The following is a 21,741-nucleotide window of genomic DNA, read 5'->3' as shown; positions in this document are numbered from 1 at the left end:
CACAGTCTCATGTCCTGGTTTACTGCACTAGTGCCATGTAACTCTAGCAGAAGTCAGCCGCTTAAAATAATTCTTGTCGGAACTACCCGCTCGTCATGACAGATCCATTATTGCGATCGAAGTTTCACCTGAGACTTGCACTTGCCTTAATTAAGCAATAGCTTGTTACGTGTCGTATTTCCGCTAGTAAATACCATGTGATAAGTCGAGAGTCAACTGGGCAACATGAGCCAGAACGTAAGATGTGACGATTTCTTCGTGGCTCAGATCTTCCATCGAGGTAGCAGACGTTATGACACGACTTACGTATGCTGCATTCACGCTCTTGTGGCGTACCACTACTAGTATTCTGATCTGCATCATGTTTTTTTGCTGTACTTCGAACATGTTCAAACACGTCACGCCAATGAGAGTAGAGTCCTGATCCCACTTCTGATGTCGGCGGCAGCGCGACCAGGGATGGCTGAGCGGTAGGTTCCGTCATCATTCGTATTCGATTGAACTCAGTTTAGTCAATAAAACCTTTTGAATAATAGTTATTGAAACTCAACACACACAACTTTCACAATGACAGGATAAACCGACAGTTTCGTTGCACATACCGACAGACCGACTGACTGAGACGGACGGAATGACTGTCTGACACGGAATGCCACGACTCTGTCCACGTACCGCCATTTTATACTGTGGCGCCACGTAGTGTACCCTACATTTTGTGACATTTATCAAAACAACATTTCATCATTTAAAATAATAGTCAAAACAACTTCTTAATATTAATAAAAGTCGTTAACCACGACATATATATATTACAGTTTGGCCCGTCAGAAATACTGTTCGTATAATTAGAGTGTATACCGATTGGTCATTTTGAAATCAAGTTGTGCTTGTTTCGTGGATTCCTCTTGTAATTTACCATACTGTACATGTAATTAGGAAAGAGAAGCTCATATTGAGAGAGCGCTTTTTATCACAATCTTATATACTAGTTTAAATACAATGTTATTTTACGTGTATATTTCGGAAACCCATCTATATATTATATAAAAATGAATTGCTGTTCGTTAGTGTCGCTAAAACTCGAGAACGGCTGAAACGATTTGGCTAATTTTGGTCTTGAATTATTTGTGGAAGTCCAGAGAAAGTTTAAAAGGAAAGATAAATACGAAAATGCTCGGAATTAAATAAAAATAACAATTTTGTTTTTCCTTTGATGTGTCCCCCGTCGGACGGATTCCTTTTGTTTGTTTTAAGTTTATTTTATACAAAAGTTTAGGTCTTTTTTATTTATCGATTGAGGCACTACGAAGTCTGCCGGGTCAGCTAGTAATACAGTAAAAACTCTTTATTCGCGGGGCTTATGATTTTTAAATATGCCGCGAATACACAAAACGTGAATATGGAAAAGCGCGCTTACAAAGGATATTCGGTTGGATACCTACATATTGGGATCCTTTTTATCAATGTGTATGTACCGATGTACAGATTAGATCCGCGAATAAAGAAAGATTTTGCCGCGAATATAGAAATTTAGTCGCATTTTTTTTACCCCCGAATAGTGAAAACGCGAATGAAGCATGCGCGAATAAAAAGGTCTTTGGCGAACCGGTCCTCACATAGTTAAAGCTATAATAAACTAGTTCCTATTTCCGCCGTGAAGCAGTAATGCGTTTCGGTTCGAAGGGTGGGGTAGCCGTTGTAACTATACTGAGACCTTAGAACTTATATCTCGAGGTGGGTGGCGCATTTACGTTGTAGATGTCTATGGGCTCCAGTAACCACTTAACACCAGGTGGGCTGTGAGCTCGTTCATCCATCTAAGCAATAAAAAAAATAAAAAAAAGTTTAGAACCCTGTACCCTATATTGTGACAATTATGATACTTAATAAATACACCTCTATTACTCATGCATCACTCCGATTTAGCTATACAATTTTTTTTATTACTTGGATGAGTGGATGAGCTCATAGTCCACCTGGTGTTAAGTGGTTACTGAAGCCCATAGACATCTACAAAGTAAATGCGCCACCCACCTTGAGATATAAGTTCTAAGGTCTCAGTATAGTTACAGCAGCTACCCCGCCCTTCAAACCGAAACGCTTTACTGCTTCACGGCAGAAATAGGCGGGGTTGTGGTACCTACCCGTGCGGACTCACAAGAGGTCCTACCACCAGTACTGAATAAATATACACTGTAGATATCGTCTATAGTCGAAAAACTTTACCACTATTGTTTGGGAAATTAAAATGATCGATATGAATCAGGCAATGATCTTGTATTATATGAGTCGACTATTATCAAAGCCGGCAATCTGACTTTTGGATAATTATTGGTAAATCAGAAAAACGAATTATTGACTTTGTATTACATTGGCAGTCACACAACTCTTCCGAACGACATCTTAGATAAATAACAGGTTAAGTATTAACCTTTATTTAATGCAGGTTTTGAACCGTATTCTTTGAAGGAGACGATTATATTCAAATCAATCTGTATTGACATATCAATAACATTTTTTTGTCCAAATGCACAGATTGCCACCTTTGATAATAGACGACTCATATTAGAGTCAAACGGTTATCTTAAAAGGCTTCTCAATCATTTTCGATCCGCTCCGTTCTTAGTTCACTGCCAAGGTTTCATTACAATGTGACCACATGTCGATAACGTCTTACACATTCGTACATCGTAAATAATGAATGACTCATGAATATAGAACAAACATAGATAAAATTTACAATTACATGCCATTTATAATTGAAAACCGGTTGCATTAGGTTTTGATGCCATGGTTTTCGTAATGCGTTTTATCAAATATCCATTATTTCAATTTGTATACATTTCAGCTTGTCCAACGGGTAGACTGATTGGATGGGTATCATTCAACTATACAGGGTGTTACAAAACTATTCATAAAGCCGAAAGGAGGTTAAATAAGTCCTTATAACGAGTCCATTCACAATATTTAAGAACCGTAGTAACGCTGTATAACATACCGCAAAAAATAAAAAATAAATTATTACTTTCACTGCTGTGCAAACCCTATTTCAGTAAAGTTAAAGAATAAAGTACGCAGAATGTACCTACATATACGACAACATTTTTAAAAAAACGTAACTTAAAGAAACAACCTAAACGAACGCTTACTTTTTAACAATAAACGTCAAATTTACAGAAACGGCTTAGTGTTTTTTTTTCCCTACCAATGCTGATAGCCTTGAGAGGCTATTTCAGCGTAACCTTAACTAGTAGATGAGCTCAGGGGGCTCAAACCGGAGTGATGCTAACACTGACCCTAGCAAGGGCAGTGCTTCGCCGAATCTACCACCGGATCGGAAACGCGATCCACTGAGAAGATCCGGTCCTCCCGATCCACTAACGGTGCTTTTAGGTACTTCAAGCACCAGTCACCGTTCTCGTCGACCCGTCGCTTGCGACGAAGGGCTCGACGAGTAAATTAACTCTCAGACACAGTCCACTGAGTTTCTTGCCGGATCTTCTCAGTGGGTCGCGTTTCCGATCCGGTGGTAGATTCTGCGAAGCACGGCTCTTGCTAGGGTTCGTGTTAGCAACGTCATCAGGTTTGAGCCTCGTGAGCTCACCTACTAGCCACGGTTACGCTGATATAGCCCCTAAGGCTATTAGCTTAGGTAGGAAAAAAAAAAAAGTGGGCTGTGTCTATGGGTTAATTGATTCGTCGAGCCCTTCGTCGCAAGCGACGGGTTCGACAAGGACGGTGACCGGTGCTTGTGGTGCTTAAAAGCACCGTTAATGCATCGGGAGGATCCGTAATAACGTGGGCTTAAAGTGTGCTCCGCCTTGCTCAGTACATAACCTCGCTCGTCGGGATATTTTTTGAAGCCAGTACTTGAGTCTAATGACAATATCCTTGTATTGAGGTAGCAAACATTTATGAATGAAAAATAGAAAAAACTATTAAAGTAGACAATTATTAGGTAAAATAGGCCTTTCTGTAAAATAATCTGGTTCCCTGACATAACAGCTTACTAGGGTTGACACAATTTTTGGCTATGATAATTAATTATATTTTTATGGGGCATTTTGTAACACCCGGTATATTTTTTCAAAAGAGTCTGGTATTATATTTGTTTATATTTTACTATTTATATCATTGAAATAACTTTTCGAAATTTTGAAATACATATTAACGAAAAGATTTCCAAATCTTTACTTGAGGTTTATATTATTTTTAAAAGGAAACATGACATGATCTTGTTAACAATGATATAAATATTATGTTTTTATCACGTAAATTTAACATAATTATTAGAACAATTTAGCAGCAAATACGCCCTTGAGTTAACCGATATAGTAAACAAACGTAAATAGTTAGGATACCAAGATGCCAAGACTTTTAACCGATCATGTAAATGAAAAAAATCTGTCTAAACCACCATCGTGGGTGGGTGGTTGAAAAGGCCAAGAAGCCATAAATAAGCCAATAACCATGATATATATAAACATAGTCGTAACTGCTCGCGCGCAGATAAGTACTGTATATGTAATAGTTCACACGAACCTGTAATAATTAGTATGTGACCTATTGCCATTGACGATAACATTGACGGCGCGAGACATCGTGCCGGCTGCATGCCATCGTTCCACATCGAGTATAAGTATTTAAGGGAAAGTAAAATTACGAAGTAAGAATATTAAATTTTGTGAGGAAAATTTCTGTGGCGTAAATGAAAAAAATTAACGTTTTTTACGAAGATATTTAAAGATTTCGTCTCGCCACACAGTTCAATGATTTGTCTGTGCCAGACGGAACATGGGGTGACGAAATAATAAAAAGAATATCTATATCGTTAATTTTGAATAAGAATTTCAATTGATGCAAATTCCAGCTTAATCATGTTTAATGCCCTGTCTTCTGCGTTTAAGTAGGTGCTAAGACATCGTTAATGACTATCGTGCAAGTCTTTTCAATTTCTATTTTATTTTTATGTCGTACAAGCGGCCCGCTCCGGCTCCGCTCGGGTCTTCAACAAAAATTTCAACGATATTTGACGTTGTTTTATTTTTTTTAATAAAAGAACACTCCTTGCGGCGTAACTATCATAGTTAGACATATGCTGTCGCGACACTTTTTGTAAATTATAATGTGTTCTACAAAGTCGTAGTACATTATTTTATTAGATCATCAATAGTTTTCGCAGGGCATGCGATGTAATGAATATTTTAGGTAATTTTTTTACACCTTGGGTTACATTATTGGAGTTTTAGTAAGGATCCCTAATTTTTTTTCAAAAAACATTATAGCCTATGTCACTTGGGAATAGTGTAGCTTCCAAACAGTGAAAGAATTTTTAAAATCGGTTCAGTAGTGGCCCCAAGGGCCCATCGTCTCAACCGCGAAAGGCAAAAAAGAATAAGAAGACCCCAAACCCGAATACTTCCGCTTTTTGGAAATTTCTGCTGAAGCTTTAAGGATATGTTTTAAAGATATGTTTGAAATTGCCGATTCACTGGTCTTAGAAACGCCAAATGATCTTAATTATCATTAATTAGATAAAATATTACACAATTAGTTTAACGCACATCGTAAGTATTTATTACCTTGATGTTTTTTTTTAATCAGAAAGGAGAAGGTATTTTGCCCTAAATACATATATTATAACAAGCTATAAACTACAATTTATAATTATGAAAATTACGATGAACGATTATCCTAATTAAAATATGAGGTATCAGATATTTTGTCGTCTAGTCACCTCTAGGCTGTGATTACCACTAAATAGCTGGAACATTTGTTAGATTGAAGCCAGAGAATCGGTGAGTAGATGATCAAGTTGGTCAAGAGGCTCTATATATAGCATATAGCAGTCCACTGCTGGACATTTTTTTTTTTTTTTTTTTTTATTGCCCTTGTAGGCAGACGAGCATACGGCCCACCTAATGGTGAGTGGGTTACCGTCGCCCATGAACTTCAGCAATGCCAGGGGCAGAGCCAAGCCGCTGCCTACCAGCCAGCTGGACATAGGCCTCTCCAATTGCACGCCACTGGACACTACTCCTCGGGTTCTCTCATCCAGCTCTGCATAGATCATCACTCCGTCGAGCCTGAGGGCATCCCACACTACGTTTGAATGATTAATGATTTGATTAATGAACACCAGGTCGTCCGCCCATCTAAAAAACTCGGTATCTAAAACTGTTTTGCAGCCAGTCAAGCTTTAACGATAATGTTATTAAACATTAACAAATACGATGTATCCCATCTCAGTCTTTTGTTCAGATACGTGAATCATCATGCTAAATCTGAATCTGAATCGGAACTCTGTACACGAGTTGGTCACAATTTCCAAGATAACGAAGCATATGAGTCATAATGTATATAGAACGAGAAAATTTAAACAAATTACTGAAATTTATATTAAAAATAAGTAAAGGACAAATCACCGAAAGAGTAAAGAAATAATTTCCGTAAATATTCTATTCGATATTATCAGATCGAAATTTATTTACCCAAATACCTCGTGATGCGCGATAATTTCAGTTGGTCAACTTTGAATCTTCTTTAGTATCAGAAAATTTAATTTTTACTTTTATTGTACGAGAATGAGGTGTTGTTAATGCGAGATTATAATTCCTTGGTCCATGGCTTGGCTTGGCTTTTAGTGCTCATGATCAAAATTCAGTATGATAAACGCAGTGCGTTAAGTACACAAATATCAGAGGTATGTACATACATAATATGTATGTCTTTAAATTGTGACCTAACTCACATTTCGTTAATAACACTAGAGGTCCCACAGTAGTCGAAATTCGACTATAATTAATTGGAATTGCAAGTTTTTACACTATTATGATTGTATTTTATACTTCTATAATAACAAATTTCGCCAAGCCTACTCTATAAAAAATATTAATAAAGACAAACAATATTTAATCTATTCTCAATTTGACCACAGACGTCAAGAACAAAAGTTTGACAATAAATAGTATGCATGCGTGTGTGCGTCAAATACAATGTAGTGTGTGTAATGTTTTCTTTATTGATTTAATGTATCTTTTATGCATTATTTAAAAAAAATATTAGCATTGTGCACTTCTTTTCTATATTCTCTATAAGTGTGAAAAATTTCATACTCCTCCGTCCGCGCAATTTTCGTAAAAAGGGATACAACATTTTTGCTTCACGTATCAATATATAGATTCTCAGACTGTCTACAAATGACAGATAATTAAAATCGCTTCATTAAGCAATTTGGCATTAACCGTTTTCGAATTCCAAAAAAACAAAAAAAAAGCATATCGGCATCATTCCTTGTAGTTGTTTTCGGTACCAATAATCCAAAAGGCAAATACATATTCAATGTCATTTTTTATTTTTTATTTGACCACCGTGATTGATAATTTAATTCACGGTTTACGTAACCGAATCTTTCGACCAACATCAAGCAAGGTCAGTTAAATACGTAGCTGCCAAATAAACGAGGAAGTATTAAGAAATAAACATTAGATGCTATCACTCAGATGAAGAGGAACAAAGTTTCAAGAAATCATAAATAAATTTGATGTTAAATCAACTGAGCATTAGGCTATAAGCAGAGCTAATAGAGCTAGAGAGCTGCTTCGGCAGTATTGTCTCGTCAAGCCGATCTTAGAAGGGTGACAATCTCGAGAGACTACTAATTACTGGCAAAGTGGAAGGCAAAAAGGCCAAGGAAGCGTAGCCCCATGCACTGGTCTGATCAAATTAAGACGACAATGGACTCCAACATCAGTGCCGCCATCCACTGCACAAAGAATAGGAATCAATGGAGGAACCTTATCCGAACAATAGTGCTCCGTAAAGGTCACGGCCCTCAGCACTGAGGGACAAGTTGCAAGGATCCGATCTTGTCCCATATATTTCGTCGGAGATTGGACGCTTTAGTAACAAGCGTAAACTCATGTATAAGTTGTGGCTTCTCAGTCTTCCCTAGAGGTGGATTGTCCATTGTTTTCCTGCTGCCAACGAAAGACATTTGAGGAAAAATAAATAAGTAACTCTAATAAAGTCTTCAAATGGTATCATCATTAGAACTTATTCAAATTTGGGATTGATGCATTTCAAACGTGCACATGTTTTATTTATAAATGGAGACTTTAAAATGGGAGCATCGTAACGAGTTGACCTTTCTGAAGTCTTAAAAATCATAAATAGCAGCATTTAACGTATGTGCGATACGTTGTATGGCGTAGAGGGATGACGCACATATTTAGAGAGAGCATTCAAATCTGAGTAGGTACCTACCTAAAATAGCTCGTCCATCTCTTTGTTATTTTAATTTGAGGTGACCTTTGCTCACGCATGCTCACAAATCGTTTTTTTTTGTCTGCGTTACAGCACGACAGTGGCATGTGCCAATATTGCGATACTAGCCTGTAGCGAGTAAGGCTGTAGTGATCAGTAGTAAATATAGCAACCCGCCGTTGTGGTGATAGAATTCATTCAATCTAACACTTACATAAAAGGATATGTGAATGAAATAGCTCGATAATTAAGTACAGTAATCGTTGTAATTATAATTGTTTAGAGTTATTCCGATGTCATTAGAGCACCATTGTCTACGATGCTAATTGCAATACCAAGTTAAAGTCGTCGTGGAAAGAATAAGACGTCTTTTTTTTCCTACATATACTGATAGCCTTGAGAAGCTATTTCAGCTTCACCCTAACGTTTGTAGGTGAGCTCACGGGGCTCAAACCGGAGAGTTGCTTACACTGACCCTAGCAAGAGCAGTGCTTCGCAGAATCTACCACCGGATCGGAAACGCGACCCACTGAGAAGATCCGGCGAGAAAGTCAGTGGGCTGTGTCTATGGGTTAATTCGCTCGTCGAGTCCTTCGTCGCAAGCGACGGGTTCGACGAGGACGGTGACCGGTGCTTGTGGTGCCTAAAAGCACCGTTAATGGATCAGGAGGAGCCGTAATGACGTGCTTTGGGCGACGTCGACGGTTTACCATTCGAAAGAAGTCTGGCGCATTCGTGTGCGCCGCCGGTGTTCAAATCTCAGGCGGGTACCAATTTTTCTAATGAAATACGTACTTAACAAATGTTCACGATTGACTTCCACGGTGAAGGAATAACATCGTTTAGTAAAAATTAAATCCGCAAAATTATAATTCGTGTAATTACTGCTGATAGGACGTCCTGGGGGTCCGCACGGGTAGGTCCCACCACCCTGCCTATTTCTGACGTGAAGCAATAATGCATTCCGGTTTGAAGGGTGGGGCAGCCGTTGTAACTATACTGAGACCTTAGAATTCATATCTCAAGATGAGTGGCGGCATTTACGTTGTAAATGTCTATGGGCTCCGGTAACCACTTAACATCAGGTGGGCCGTGAGCTCGTCCACCCACTGAAACAAAATAAAAATAAGTACACTTTGTTTTTTAACAATCAATTTGATGATAAATACGTATTTCTTTTTACTAATATTTGCCATAAAACTTTGTCGAAATAGATCTATCTATCTTTCAACGTCAGAAAGACCGTCGCTCAAAAGTAGATTCTATAATCGAGAAGTACAGTTGTCATAAACAACTGTTTGAAATTATATTTTTATTTTATATTTTTACTTACTTGTACTGGTACTTTGGTACTTTGAAGCTCGTTCTGATTTTGAAATAATTGGGTCAGGATGATCAAAGCCCCAACAATATTTCATTTCGTGTTTGCATTTGCACCAGAAAAGAAAACGTGAATTTATTGTCGTTATGTTTAAACAAAAGGTATGTAATAAATTTGCAAGTAGTACGTTTCTGTGAAGTTTCATTGGTATGAAATTTTATAATAGTTTTACTACGAGTATTAGCTTAGACGGTATAAGCCAAGGGTTTCAATGTGCAAAATTATTTTGTAAATGTCTATGACGAAGGGTAGGAATTAATATTGTGGCGGTAGCCATCATAGAACATTTAGATATTTGATAGATGTCTGAATCTCGCTAACGACATTTTCAAGATAAGCTTGCGTATATACAAGTTCTGAACTACATACAACATTCGGACGCCCACTGAGTTTATCGCCGGATCTTCTCAGTGGGTCGCGTTTCCGATCCGGTGGTAGATTCTGCGAAGCACTGCTCTTGCTAGGGTCAGTGTTAACAACACTCCGGTTTTAGCCTCGTGAGCTCACCTACACACGTTAGAAATAGCCGTGAAATAGTCTCTCAAGGCTATCAGCATAGGTAGGGGAAAAAAACATTCGGACTGTCGGTCTACCGAGCAATATCACTCGCTCGGTGGTGATAAGATCTCTTTGTCGTATTTTTTTTTTTTTTTCCCTTGTATGCAGACGAGCATACGGCCCACCTGATGGTGAGTGGTTACCGTCGCCCATGGACTTCAGCAATGCCAGGGGCAGAGCCAAGCCGCTGCCTACCGCTTAATACTCTCCACAAGCCTCGTTTGAAGAAGGACATGTCATAGCGCTCGGGAAACACCGTGGAGGGGAGCTCATTCCATAGCCGGATGGTACGTGGCAAAAAAGTATATCTACAATATCATCTTAAATTAGCACTAGTGCCAAGTTTTGATTAAAATACAAACTAACTAAGGTTTTAAGTCAATTCATTCCGTAACGCCAAGGAAAGATCGCAAATTTTTGCAAAATTAAAAATTTCATACCAATCTGTGTTTGTGAACTCAGAAAAGGTGACGAACAACAAACACTCATTCAACAAAGTTAAAAACAAACAATCGAACGTAAACAAATAACTTTTAAATGAACTAGTAATGATGATACACATAACCGCAAGATCAATGGAATGTTCACAATATAGGGAAATGTTATTTAATACTACAATATGTTTTTCATTGGACCTGTAAATCAACTTATACATTGCAATCACAGACAACCTACAGCCTACTGAGTTTCTCTTCGAATCTTCTCAATGAGTCGCGATTCCGATCTGATAGTAGATTCTGCGAAGCACAGCGCTTGCAGAAGCCAGTGCTAGCAACACTCCGGTTTGAGCCCCGTGAGCTCACCTACACATTAGGGCGAAGTTGAAATAGCCTCTCAAGGCTATCAGCATAGGTAGGAGAAAAAATGTCTAGAGAGCCAGCAATCTAAAACAAACGGTGGCGCGATGACCTCTCGTCCGAAACCATTGAGCTTGCGGTTTTTTTATTTATTGCTTAGATGGGTGGACGTGTTCACAGCCCACCTGGTGTTAAGAGGTTACTGGAGCCCATAGACATCTACAACTTAAATGTGCCACCCACCTTTAGATACAAGTTCTAAGGTCTCAGTATAGTTACAACGTCTACCCCACCCTTCAAACCGAAACGCATTACTGCTTCACGGCAGAAATAGGCGGGGTGGTGGTACCCACCCGCGCGGACTCACAACGTGTCTACTTATACTAAATTACGTTGCGCGAACTGAAAAAAGCTCACTAATGAGCTTATTAATGCAATAATCCAGGAGAAAGTTCTTAGACGAGGCCACGATCCTCGGCATTGGGGTTTATCGCCGCAAGGAAGAGGAGACGGTGTTAAGTACGCTTATACATACAATACATACTTATCTGCTGCCTATTCTCTGGTGAATCTCGCAAACGTCTCACGATCAATGGATCATACAACGAACACACAACTATTAGCCACATATGACGTCACACGCTGTCACTGTGCACGTTGACGTGAAAAAAACGTTAGAATTCGTTTAAAACGTAAATCATAAATATGTATTTTACAGGCCAGTGATTAAATCATCGTTTTATTACACTAAAATACCGTGTAAATACCTTGACCTTAGAACATATCTCAAGGTGTGTGGCGCATTTACGTTGTAGATGTCTATGGGCTCCAGTAACCTCTTAACACCGGGTGGGCTGTGAGCTCATCCACACATCTAGGCAATAAAATAAATTAATTTTAAAGTTGCTCTTTGATTTACGTCCGTTTGTCAAACTTAGAATCAAAACAAAAGAATAGTTATTTATAGAAGAAAACTTAAGTATTTGTGTCGTGTAAACTGTGATACAATTATTTAATAAAATAAAATTTGTCTTCTCATTAATGCAATGTTTAAACTTCTTTTTTTTTTATCGTAACATCGATTCATTTATTATTATCTACATTGTAGACTGCACTAGACATGTGTTATTTAATACTAATATTTGTACAAATGTGGTCCTTTTTAAAATTATCTTACCGTTTATTTCCACAAATTATGCAAGTTTCATTCGACTCGATAAACACAACGACTCTGTTTTGATTTCGATGTGGGCAGTGACGTAAATTTCATTCGAACGTGTATGTATGCAAATTTCGTTTTGTATATACATACACGAATAACTCCACAAAGTTTTGGTGCGTCTTGTGTAAAACTAACTGAAGAGATATGAAGAAGCGGGCTTTGACTCGACTGCATGCACGTGTTTTGTTTCTAAGAATTAGAAAAGACCCTACACTAAACTAAATCCTATTGTTTTCTTTCCTGATTTTAATAGCCATTGAAGACAAATGTGGATACCTATTCAAATTGTTTACAATACAGCTTAGCCGGTCGTTCTAACAGATCAAATTCTCCGAAATATTAGTTAAATGTGGTCGTTTTATGAGGTATGTCGTTATAAGCAATGTCGTATAAAGCAATGTTTTTAATAAGGCGGTCATATAGCATTCAGCCGGGACCTTTGTTCTAGGTTATTGGCATTCTAACCGGCATGTTGTTCTAAACGATGTCGCAGTAAACGGTGTTGACTGTATATATATTTTATATACTAGCCGTACTCGCCCGCTTCGCTGGGTATTTAAAATTAATAATATTATTTATTGTCATTATTATTTGGGAATCCAACACTCATATAAATATTAGCCTATCCATTAAGTACATGTATTTTCTACATGGATACCAAGTTTCAAGTCAATCGGATGCATGGTTCAGTAGTTATAACGGAACATCCGTAAAAACCACTGTATATTTATATAGCTGACCCGGCAGACTTCGTAGTGCCTCAGTCGATAAATAAAATATTTTAAGCTTTTCTATAAAATAAACTTATAACAAACAAAAGGAAAAGAAAAACAAAATTGTTATTTTTGTTTAATTCCGAGCATTTTCATATTTATCTACCTTTTAAAGCTTTTCTGGACTTCCACAAAAATTCAAGACTAAAATTAGCCAAATCGGTCCAGCCGCTCTCGAGTTTTAGCGAGACTAACGAACAGCAATTCATTTTTATATATATAGATATCTATATATTAATACGTGAAGCAAAAACTTTGTATCCCTTTCTACGTAAATTGCGCGGACGGAGGAGTATGAAATTTTCCACACTTGTAGAGAATATAGAGAAGAAGTGCACAATGCTAATATTTTTTTAAAGTAATGCATAAAAGATACATTAAATCAATAAAGAAAACATTACACACACTACATACCATGTATTTGACGTACACACGCATGCATATTATTTATTGTCAAACTATTGTTCTTGACGTCTGTTGTCAAATTGAGAATAGGTTATAATAATATATTATTTGTCTTAGTTAGTATTTTTTAATAGTGTAGCCTTGGCGAAATTTGTGATTATAGAAGTATAAAATACAATAATAATAGTGTACAAACTTACAATTCCAATTAATTATAGTCGAATTTCGACTACTGCGGGACCCCTAGTATATATAGATTAGTATAGATGTGTTTGTATGAGGAGGTAAGTTTATCCTTTTGTTAGTTTATTCAGCATTGGTTATTATCACATAATATACGTAGGTATGTATTTCATTAATAGTAAAATTTTAAATGAACATTTTCTCGTTATCGTGGTCAGGATTTTAGGTCGAAATGATAAAATTTTATTGTATATTTTGTCATTGTTTCATGAAACGCATGCTAAAATTCAAGTTTTATTTTATTTATTGCTTACATGTGTGGACGAGCTCACAGCCCACCTGGTGTTAAATGGTTATTGGAGCCTATAGACATCTACACCGTAAATGCGCCATCCACCTTTAGATATAAGTTCTAAGGTCTCAGTATAGTGACAACGGTTGCCCCGCCCTTCAAACCGAAACGCATTACTGCTTCACGGCTGAAATAGGCTGGGGCTGTGATACCTACCCGTGTGGACCAGTTAAAAATCAGACGACTTGCATTTGTTTAAAATTATACTGAAACACGTACGTACATAGTTAAATATTATATAGATCACGTAATATCGTGTTAAAAAAGATTTCTGTATTTTGCAAATGATGATAAGTCAAAAAGCACAACGATTATTTTTTTCTAGAAAATGTTGAAATTTTTCTTAAAATTACCTTGTGTTTACAAGTTTAAAATAAACTTGATAAGATGCACGTTGAAATGACAAAAGCAATGGGAGCACTCGCAGAACTTTTCTGTACGTTCCATTAGAATCTCAATGGGATTCCAATATTCATAAACAGCCGTTTTTTTTTTCTTCCTAACCGTGACGTCGTGAGCTCATCAATGTAATAAAAAATAAAAGAATAACGCAACATTAAAAATTGGAGTTAAACCCGTTAAAGTAATTCCTAATTATGTCTACGACTGAATAAAACTGAGAAAAATACTAAATAGTATTATTCTATCTACCTATTTCTGCCGTGAAGCAGTAATGCGTTTCGGTTTGAAGGGCGGGGCAGCCGTTGTAACTATACTTGAGACCTTAGAACTTATATCTCAAGGTGGGTGGTGCATTTGCGTTGTGGATGTCTACGGGCTCTAGTAACCACTTAACACCAGGTGGGCTGTGAGGTCGTCCACCCATCAATGTAATCTATACTAATATTATAAAGAGGAAAGATTTGTTTGTTTGTTTGTTTCGAATAGGCTCCGAAACTACTGGACCGATTTGAAAAATTCTTTTTCCATTAGAAGCCGACATTGTCCCTGATGAACATAGGCTTTTTTTTTTTTTTTTGTTTCATGTCTGTTTTAATGTTTCCGAAGCGAAGCGAGGGCGGGTCGCTAGTAAAAAATAAAAAAATAACGCAACATTAAAAAACGCGAGCTTAAACTCGTTAAAGTAATTTCTAATTATGTCTAAGACTGAATAAAACTGAGAAAAATACTAAATAGTATTACACAATATCTCATAATATGATATCTGAATTGAACCTGAAACATGTGCGCCTCTTGTTAGTCCGCGCACACGCGTCACATGCATTGTTATCGAGTTCAGAATTCGCGAAAGGTCTGGGTTACTTGCATGCGCCGCGACGGAAGATGTAATGTAGTATTACGTATATCAAAATATTTACTTTGGGAAATTTCCCGGAAGATCTGCTGTTTTCGTTCTGATGAAATAAACAGCAGTATTTTCCATGGCTTTCGACGATATGGACTGATTTTAGAGGAACCCCTTCTTACCACATACTTAAGCGTGGATGCTGTCGCCTACCAGAAGGTAGGTACCACCACGCTGCCTATTTCTGCCTTGAAGCAGTAATGCGTTTCGGTTTGAAGGGTGGGGCAGCCGTTGTAACTATAGTTGAGACCTTAGAACTTACATCTCAAGGTGGGTGGCGCGTTTACGTTGTAGATGTCTATGGACTCCAGTAACCAATTAACACAAATTTGGATGTGAGCCCGTACACACATCTAAGCAATAAAAAAAATATTGAAAATTACAATCTTAAACGATTTAAAATGAGTCATTATATGGAAGCTGTCACAGGAGAGTTGCAAGGTCTTCTATAACATGAAAGGCCTTCATTTAATTCAATTATTTAACTCGGTAATAGCGATTGTCAAGAATAAGGACATTGCAAATGAATCGAGGAAAATTATATAGCAGAATGTATAATTAATATTTTTAAATGGTTATAAAAATCAATCCTTCCGATATTGTTCTATCGGACGTCTTCAAGTAAATATATCGAGCCAGGGAAGTAAATGAATTTTCAGGGATTAGGCCTTTATCGCTTATGAAGAGACTATCTTATCTACTCCATTACTGGTGGTAGGACCTCTTGTGAGTCCGCACGGGTAGGCACCACCGCCCCGCTTATTTCTGCCGTGAAGCAGTAATGCGTTTCGGTTTGAAGGGTGGGGCAGCCGTTGTAACTATACTGAGACCTTAGAACTTATATCTCAAGGTGTGTGGCGTATTTACGTTGTAGATGTCTATGAGTTCCAGTAACCACTTAAAACCAGGTGGGCTGTGAGCTAGTCCACACACTTAGGCAATAAAAAAAATCTGAATATTTCTGCCATGAAGCTACTATGCGTTTCAGTTTGAAAGGTTCAAACTTAGGTATCAGGGTGAGTGGCAGATTTTGCGATATTACGTCCCTTAAGCATTGACTGCTAAGCTTACTATTGAGTCTGTGCTTATATACAGAGCGTGAGTATTATGTAAGGTGATAATGATAAAGGACACGACAGCCTGCAACATGTTTATTGTGTGCGACTCGACTAAACCAAGTCCGCTACACTTACTAACATCGGTACTCAGGAATTTTAACTGTAACAGCGTTTTAGTTAGAAATATATGTTACTATAACCCTTTTCCAATGTAATAGAGTTTCAAATCTCGGATCTCTAGATAAACGACGACATTGAAGTTACGTAATCGAAGGTAAAACACTATATCCAGCTACTACTGGACTATGCCTCTACAATTTCACTCCCACCGCCAATGCACACAGATATTCCTACACCACGTACCATCCGGAATTTTGGGGGGTAAAAATGAAACTTTTGTGAGTACAAAAGTATAATATATTGAAATGAAACTTCTTTAGAATCGTTGTGATTTCAAGCTCGATGAAACGAAATAAAACTCCTCAACTGTATATTATAATACATATATTACTATTATTACCGTTATGTATTACTAGGTATAACATAGATAAATTGAATAAATGATGTTTAAATTAACGTACCATCCGGCTATGGAATGAGCTCCCCTCCACGGTGTTTCCCGAGCGCTATGACATGTCCTTCTTTAAAAGAGGCTTGTGGAGAGTATTAAGCGGTAGGCAGCGACTTGGTTCTGCCCCTGGCACTGCTGAAGTCCATGGGCGACGGTAACCACTCATCATCAGGTGGGCCGTATGCTCGTCTGCCTACAAGGGCAATAAAAAGAAGTGCCCTATTCAAAAAATATGCCCCTAAAACTTTATCGCAACGAAAGTCAAAACCGGAACTTCAACAGTGCCAACGTGATCTTTGGACCACGACGGTCGTAAATATTTAAATATAGCCCAGTTACGATAGACGAATCGTGGATAATTACTTGAATGCTTTCTTTAAATGTTTATTTTAATGCATGATTGTGATACCTCAGAACCTATTATTACGTGGCTGTTATCATTGTTGTTACTGACCCTAACCCTGACGGTAACTAGTAATGATCAGCTAGTATTAAACTGGTATTTTTAATGTCATAAATATGCAGTACTTAATTACAGTGCGGACGTACTAACTCTAATGAATATTAAATTACTTATAAAATCAATTGTGATAAGTTTGAAACTGTTTCTTAGGATTACAAGATTATATGATTAATATTCCTCAAATAACGAGCTCTTATTACTTTCAGCATCATCATTACTATTTGATATACCTTCTTCGTATAACAAAGATTTATTTATTATCAGTTACAAAGCTCTTGTTACCGCAGTCTGTAAGAGAATTTTAATTCCATTCATGGTTCGGTGTTATTAAGGTTCCGGTATACCCTTGTAAAATTATAATATTACTTATTTTTTTCTGAATTTTTTAACTCTAGGGTTGTGCATTTTCACAAAATATTAAGTGTATCGAAGTTTTTGACAAATTCATTTATTAAAAAAATAATTACGAACCCTAAATTGATAACTCGAATTTTTATTTATTTGTGATGTTAGATCTTTAAGACTTATAAGTTTCGGGGTTATGCGATTTTACAGATGCACTAGGCAGCCGCTTGGTTGATTACTTCGCTGATTTTTAATAGCGAAGATTACTATTTACCCTCAGATGGGCATTATGATCGTTTGCTTTCAACGGCAATAAGAGGAACCTTTTGTGAGATTTTTACCAACTTGAAATGTGGGTGATGAACGTGGGCGAAATTTGAAATGATGACTGATCAACTATATTTTTTACTAGCTGACCCGGCAGACTTCGTAGTGCCTCAATCGATAAATAAAAGACACATCAAGGGGACACATCAAAGGAAAAACAAAATTGTTTGTTTTTATATAATTCCGAGCTTTTTTATATTTTCTCATCTTTTAAACCTTCCCTGGACTTCCACGAATAATTCAAGACCAAAATAAGCCAAATCGGTTCAGCCGTTCTCGAGTTTTAGCGAGACTAACGAACAGCAATTCATTTTTATATATATAGATTTTCATTAACTTCAATCGGGTACTTAACTGAATACGTAAGAGTGTCAAATGGTGCCTTAAAAAGAAAAGTTGAGAACCACTGTTTTATATTCTAGAACAATTCTTGATATTTTTTTTAAAGACGCGTAGAGGTAAGCTTATAAAATACCAGGTAGATAATAATACTAGGTACCTAACCTCGTAAAGGCTATATGTATATTGAATGACATAGTCATTTTCTAATTTGGCAGTCTCGTGGACATCATATGAACCTTTCAGAGTTCTGCAATGCTTTTTAATGTAAATCTTAAAAGCTCTAATTCATTTTTCGACTGTAGATGCTTTTATAAGCTTTGAACTTGAGGCTAGGACGAAAGCACGCGCTATATATATATTCAATTGGAATTATCTTGACCTCCAACGATGAAACAAACGTATTCAACAAAAAAATACAAGTCATAGTGTCTTTGACTATAATATATATTGTATGCAAATTGGTTATACCACTGTTTTTCTTTATCAGCATATACACATTTTTATTTTACATACTTAATTGGTTTTGTGCCTTAAATTTAAATCAGTCTGCTGGATCTGGTGGTTTCATTGGTAAAACGGCTGCATCTTCACAGCATGTTCAACTACGGATATGATTTCTGATTGGAATCGGGGTATGTACCCTAAAGTTTGACATTTTGATTTTATACCACAAAACGAGTACTCTGTGGTAATGTCTAAAGGCTCCGGTATTTGATAGGTACGTACGTTGATGTTTCGTTTGCCCAATTACAACAAAAAAAAAATTTAAAAAAAAATATATGCTACTAGCTAATTTTTGTATTTGCAATCTCTAAAGCTTATTCTTTATCGGGGTTTTATGGCTTATTTTACAGTTGTATTCGTAGCATTCATTTTTTATGACATTATCGTTTGTGTATTAATGCTATGAATATTTAAATCACACATTGTCTACATAAAACTTGCATTCATCGTGGCGCGGTTCTAATAAATAATAAATGAGACACATTCATTAAAACTCACCTGAATTTAAAAAATCCTTTGTATTCACACCGAATACAGATCGAATCACGTACGAATGATAAATATAGAAAATAGCACAGCACGTTTTAATTTAATGTAAAAATGTTTTTTTTTTTTAAACACAATACGTAAATAAATTTTAGCGGGAAAATATATTAGTTGCACAGGCGTCCAGCACGCAACACGAATGCGGACTGACTGACTGAAATCAGAACTGTCAAACGCAGAGCAACTGGGCAACTGCTGTTATTATATGCTGGACTTTATTTTTTTCTAGACAGTATTCGCTTCTAGTCTCGTGGGTTGAGAACGCGACGGCCTATTTTTTTTTTTTTTTTCGTGCGATGTGCAAAGGTTCGTAATGCATGCGTTAAATTCACGTGTGCGCTCTTAGTAATTAATTATTTATGTTTTATTGAGGCGTGGAACTGAGCCGTTTTGTTGGCGTAGAGAGAAGGTCGCCGGGGAAATGACCGTTGTTACGTTGACATCCGTACGAACGAGTATTACGTAAATATATCGATTTCCTGTTTTTGCAAAACAATGTATCGTAAGTAAGAAAAACAAAACGATCATTTCGTCGCAAAGATCTTAATAACAGTCTTACAAATACGTATTATGTACTATAAAACGTTGCAATAACTAACACGTGTATAATGTTTAATTTAGCGCTTCTAACAAGGAAAATATAATGATTATATTAAATATGCTATGTATACAAAATAAACACAACTATGTATACTATGAGATTTTTTGTGTGTATAAAAATACATTTATTGAGATAACAATAACATTAACCACGAGTCTAATTTGAGTGTAGAGGCATGTTCTGAATATTATGTAACATTAAATGCGCGCGAATTTTTTGTAGACTCTGTGCGATGCGCGCGAAATGTCATGAATATCATCAATTTTAACAGAATATTAATTTCATGTTCCGATGAAATGAATTTTTTATAAGTAACTACCCCGATAGGAAAACCTTTCCTCCTTTGCTATGGGTCTACGAAATGTATTTGACAAAGTAAATGCTTCGACTAGAAATCGAATCCGGAGCTCCCAATATAGAGATAAGAAGCGATAGTATTTACTTGGGCAGCTGTTAGCAAATCCCAACCCTCCTGGCTGAGCCTTTGCTCGCCCACCGGTCCTGGTGAAATTGGAGAGGCCACCGGGCCACCAGTAATCCCTGATTCATAAAAAAAGATAATATTTACACTAGTCATAAGGTATATTATAGGTCTGCATAAGTAGGCACCACAAACCCGTCCCTACCTTACATTCCCGATCCTGCGGACAGAATGGAAAGCAGTCGACGTCGCCCAAAACATGTCATTTCGGATCCTCCCGATCCAGTAACGGAGCTTTTAGGTACCTCAAGCACCGGTCATCGTCGTCGTCGAACCCGTCGCTTGCGACGAAGGGCTCGACGAGTAAATTAACCCACAGACACAGCCCATTGAGTTTCTCGCCGGATCTTCTCAGTGGGTCGCGTTTCCGATCCGGTGGTAGATTCTGCGAAGCACGGCTCTTAGTTCGTGTTAGCGACGTCGTCTGATTTGAGCCCCGTTTGCTCACCTACTAGTTAAGGTTACGCTGAAATAGCCTCTCAATACTATCAGCGTAGGTTGGAAAAAAAATCTGTCCATTTCTATCGTGAAGCAGTCCTGACTTCCGTTTTGAAGGATTACGTTTTTAACCCTCAACCCCGATCATCGTGAAAATAAATTTATTAATGACGAAAATAGCATCAGATCATACCGCGTACCAGACGAAGCAGGAAGCTGTTGGCATTGCCTCGGATTTTTTTGTTCTGTTTAGTCCTAAAATAACGTAGGACCGGCCCTGGCAGCCCAGAACGGAAAAGCATTGAAACATCTCACTTTCATAACGTTATTTACGTGTTCACTATTATTACAAATGTTTAAAAATATAAATACATTCTTAACAAGGTTTTGATCGCGATTTCGTCCTCGTGGATTAGTTACTTTGGGATAACGCTAAATTTTACCCCTGTCTTAATTTACGTAGAAGGTGAAAATATATTTGAATAACAGATCTAGATCTATCTAACACTGAAAGTTTTTTTCAAATCGGACCAGTAGTTTCTGAGATTAGCGCGTTCAACCAAACAAATTAAATCCTCAGCTTTATAATTTTATTATAAATTCGCATTACAGTACTTAAAAAGTTTCTTTTTTTTTGTGTGTTTGAATAAGAAGAAGACGGTCTTCGTTAGTGTTATATGGCTATTACTAAAGTCAATAGACATCTCTTTTTGACTTCGAAAATTCAGTATATCGCACACGATTTCGTTCCATAGTCTCACTACGACCGGGTCTTGTGGACTTTGACATAGAGACGAAACAATCATCACGAGATACCTAATTA

At 37.2% G+C, this 21,741-nt stretch overlaps 2 protein-coding genes across 3 annotated transcripts in view; one reads left to right on the top strand and one right to left on the bottom strand.

The window, feature by feature from the left end:
• LOC101743692 (protein I'm not dead yet) overlaps positions 1–19,587 on the bottom strand; it is a 63,647-nt gene extending 44,060 nt beyond the window's left edge. The window contains exon 1 of the mRNA XM_021349740.3: positions 19,351–19,587. The gene's annotated coding sequence lies outside the window, so the exon portion shown is untranslated. The remainder of the gene's footprint in view (positions 1–19,350) is intronic.
• Positions 1–21,741, top strand: part of LOC101736721 (GPI transamidase component PIG-S) — an 89,443-nt gene that overhangs the window by 27,324 nt on the left and 40,378 nt on the right. Inside the window, exon 1 of one of the 2 annotated variants that reach the window (XM_012692732.4) lies at positions 19,597–19,704. The exons of the other annotated variant lie outside the window; for it this stretch is intronic. Coding sequence (XP_012548186.1) covers positions 19,695–19,704 — 10 coding nt within the window. The 5' untranslated portion in view covers positions 19,597–19,694. Of the gene's footprint in view, positions 1–19,596; positions 19,705–21,741 lie in introns of those variants that run through there. 2 annotated transcript variants of the gene reach the window in all.

The sequence above is a fragment of the Bombyx mori genome, chromosome 16 (assembly GCF_030269925.1).
Source record: "Bombyx mori chromosome 16, ASM3026992v2".
NCBI lineage: Eukaryota > Metazoa > Arthropoda > Insecta > Lepidoptera > Bombycidae > Bombyx > Bombyx mori.
The sequence above is the reverse complement of the archived record's forward strand: the minus strand, read 5'-3'. Positions and strand labels throughout refer to the sequence as shown.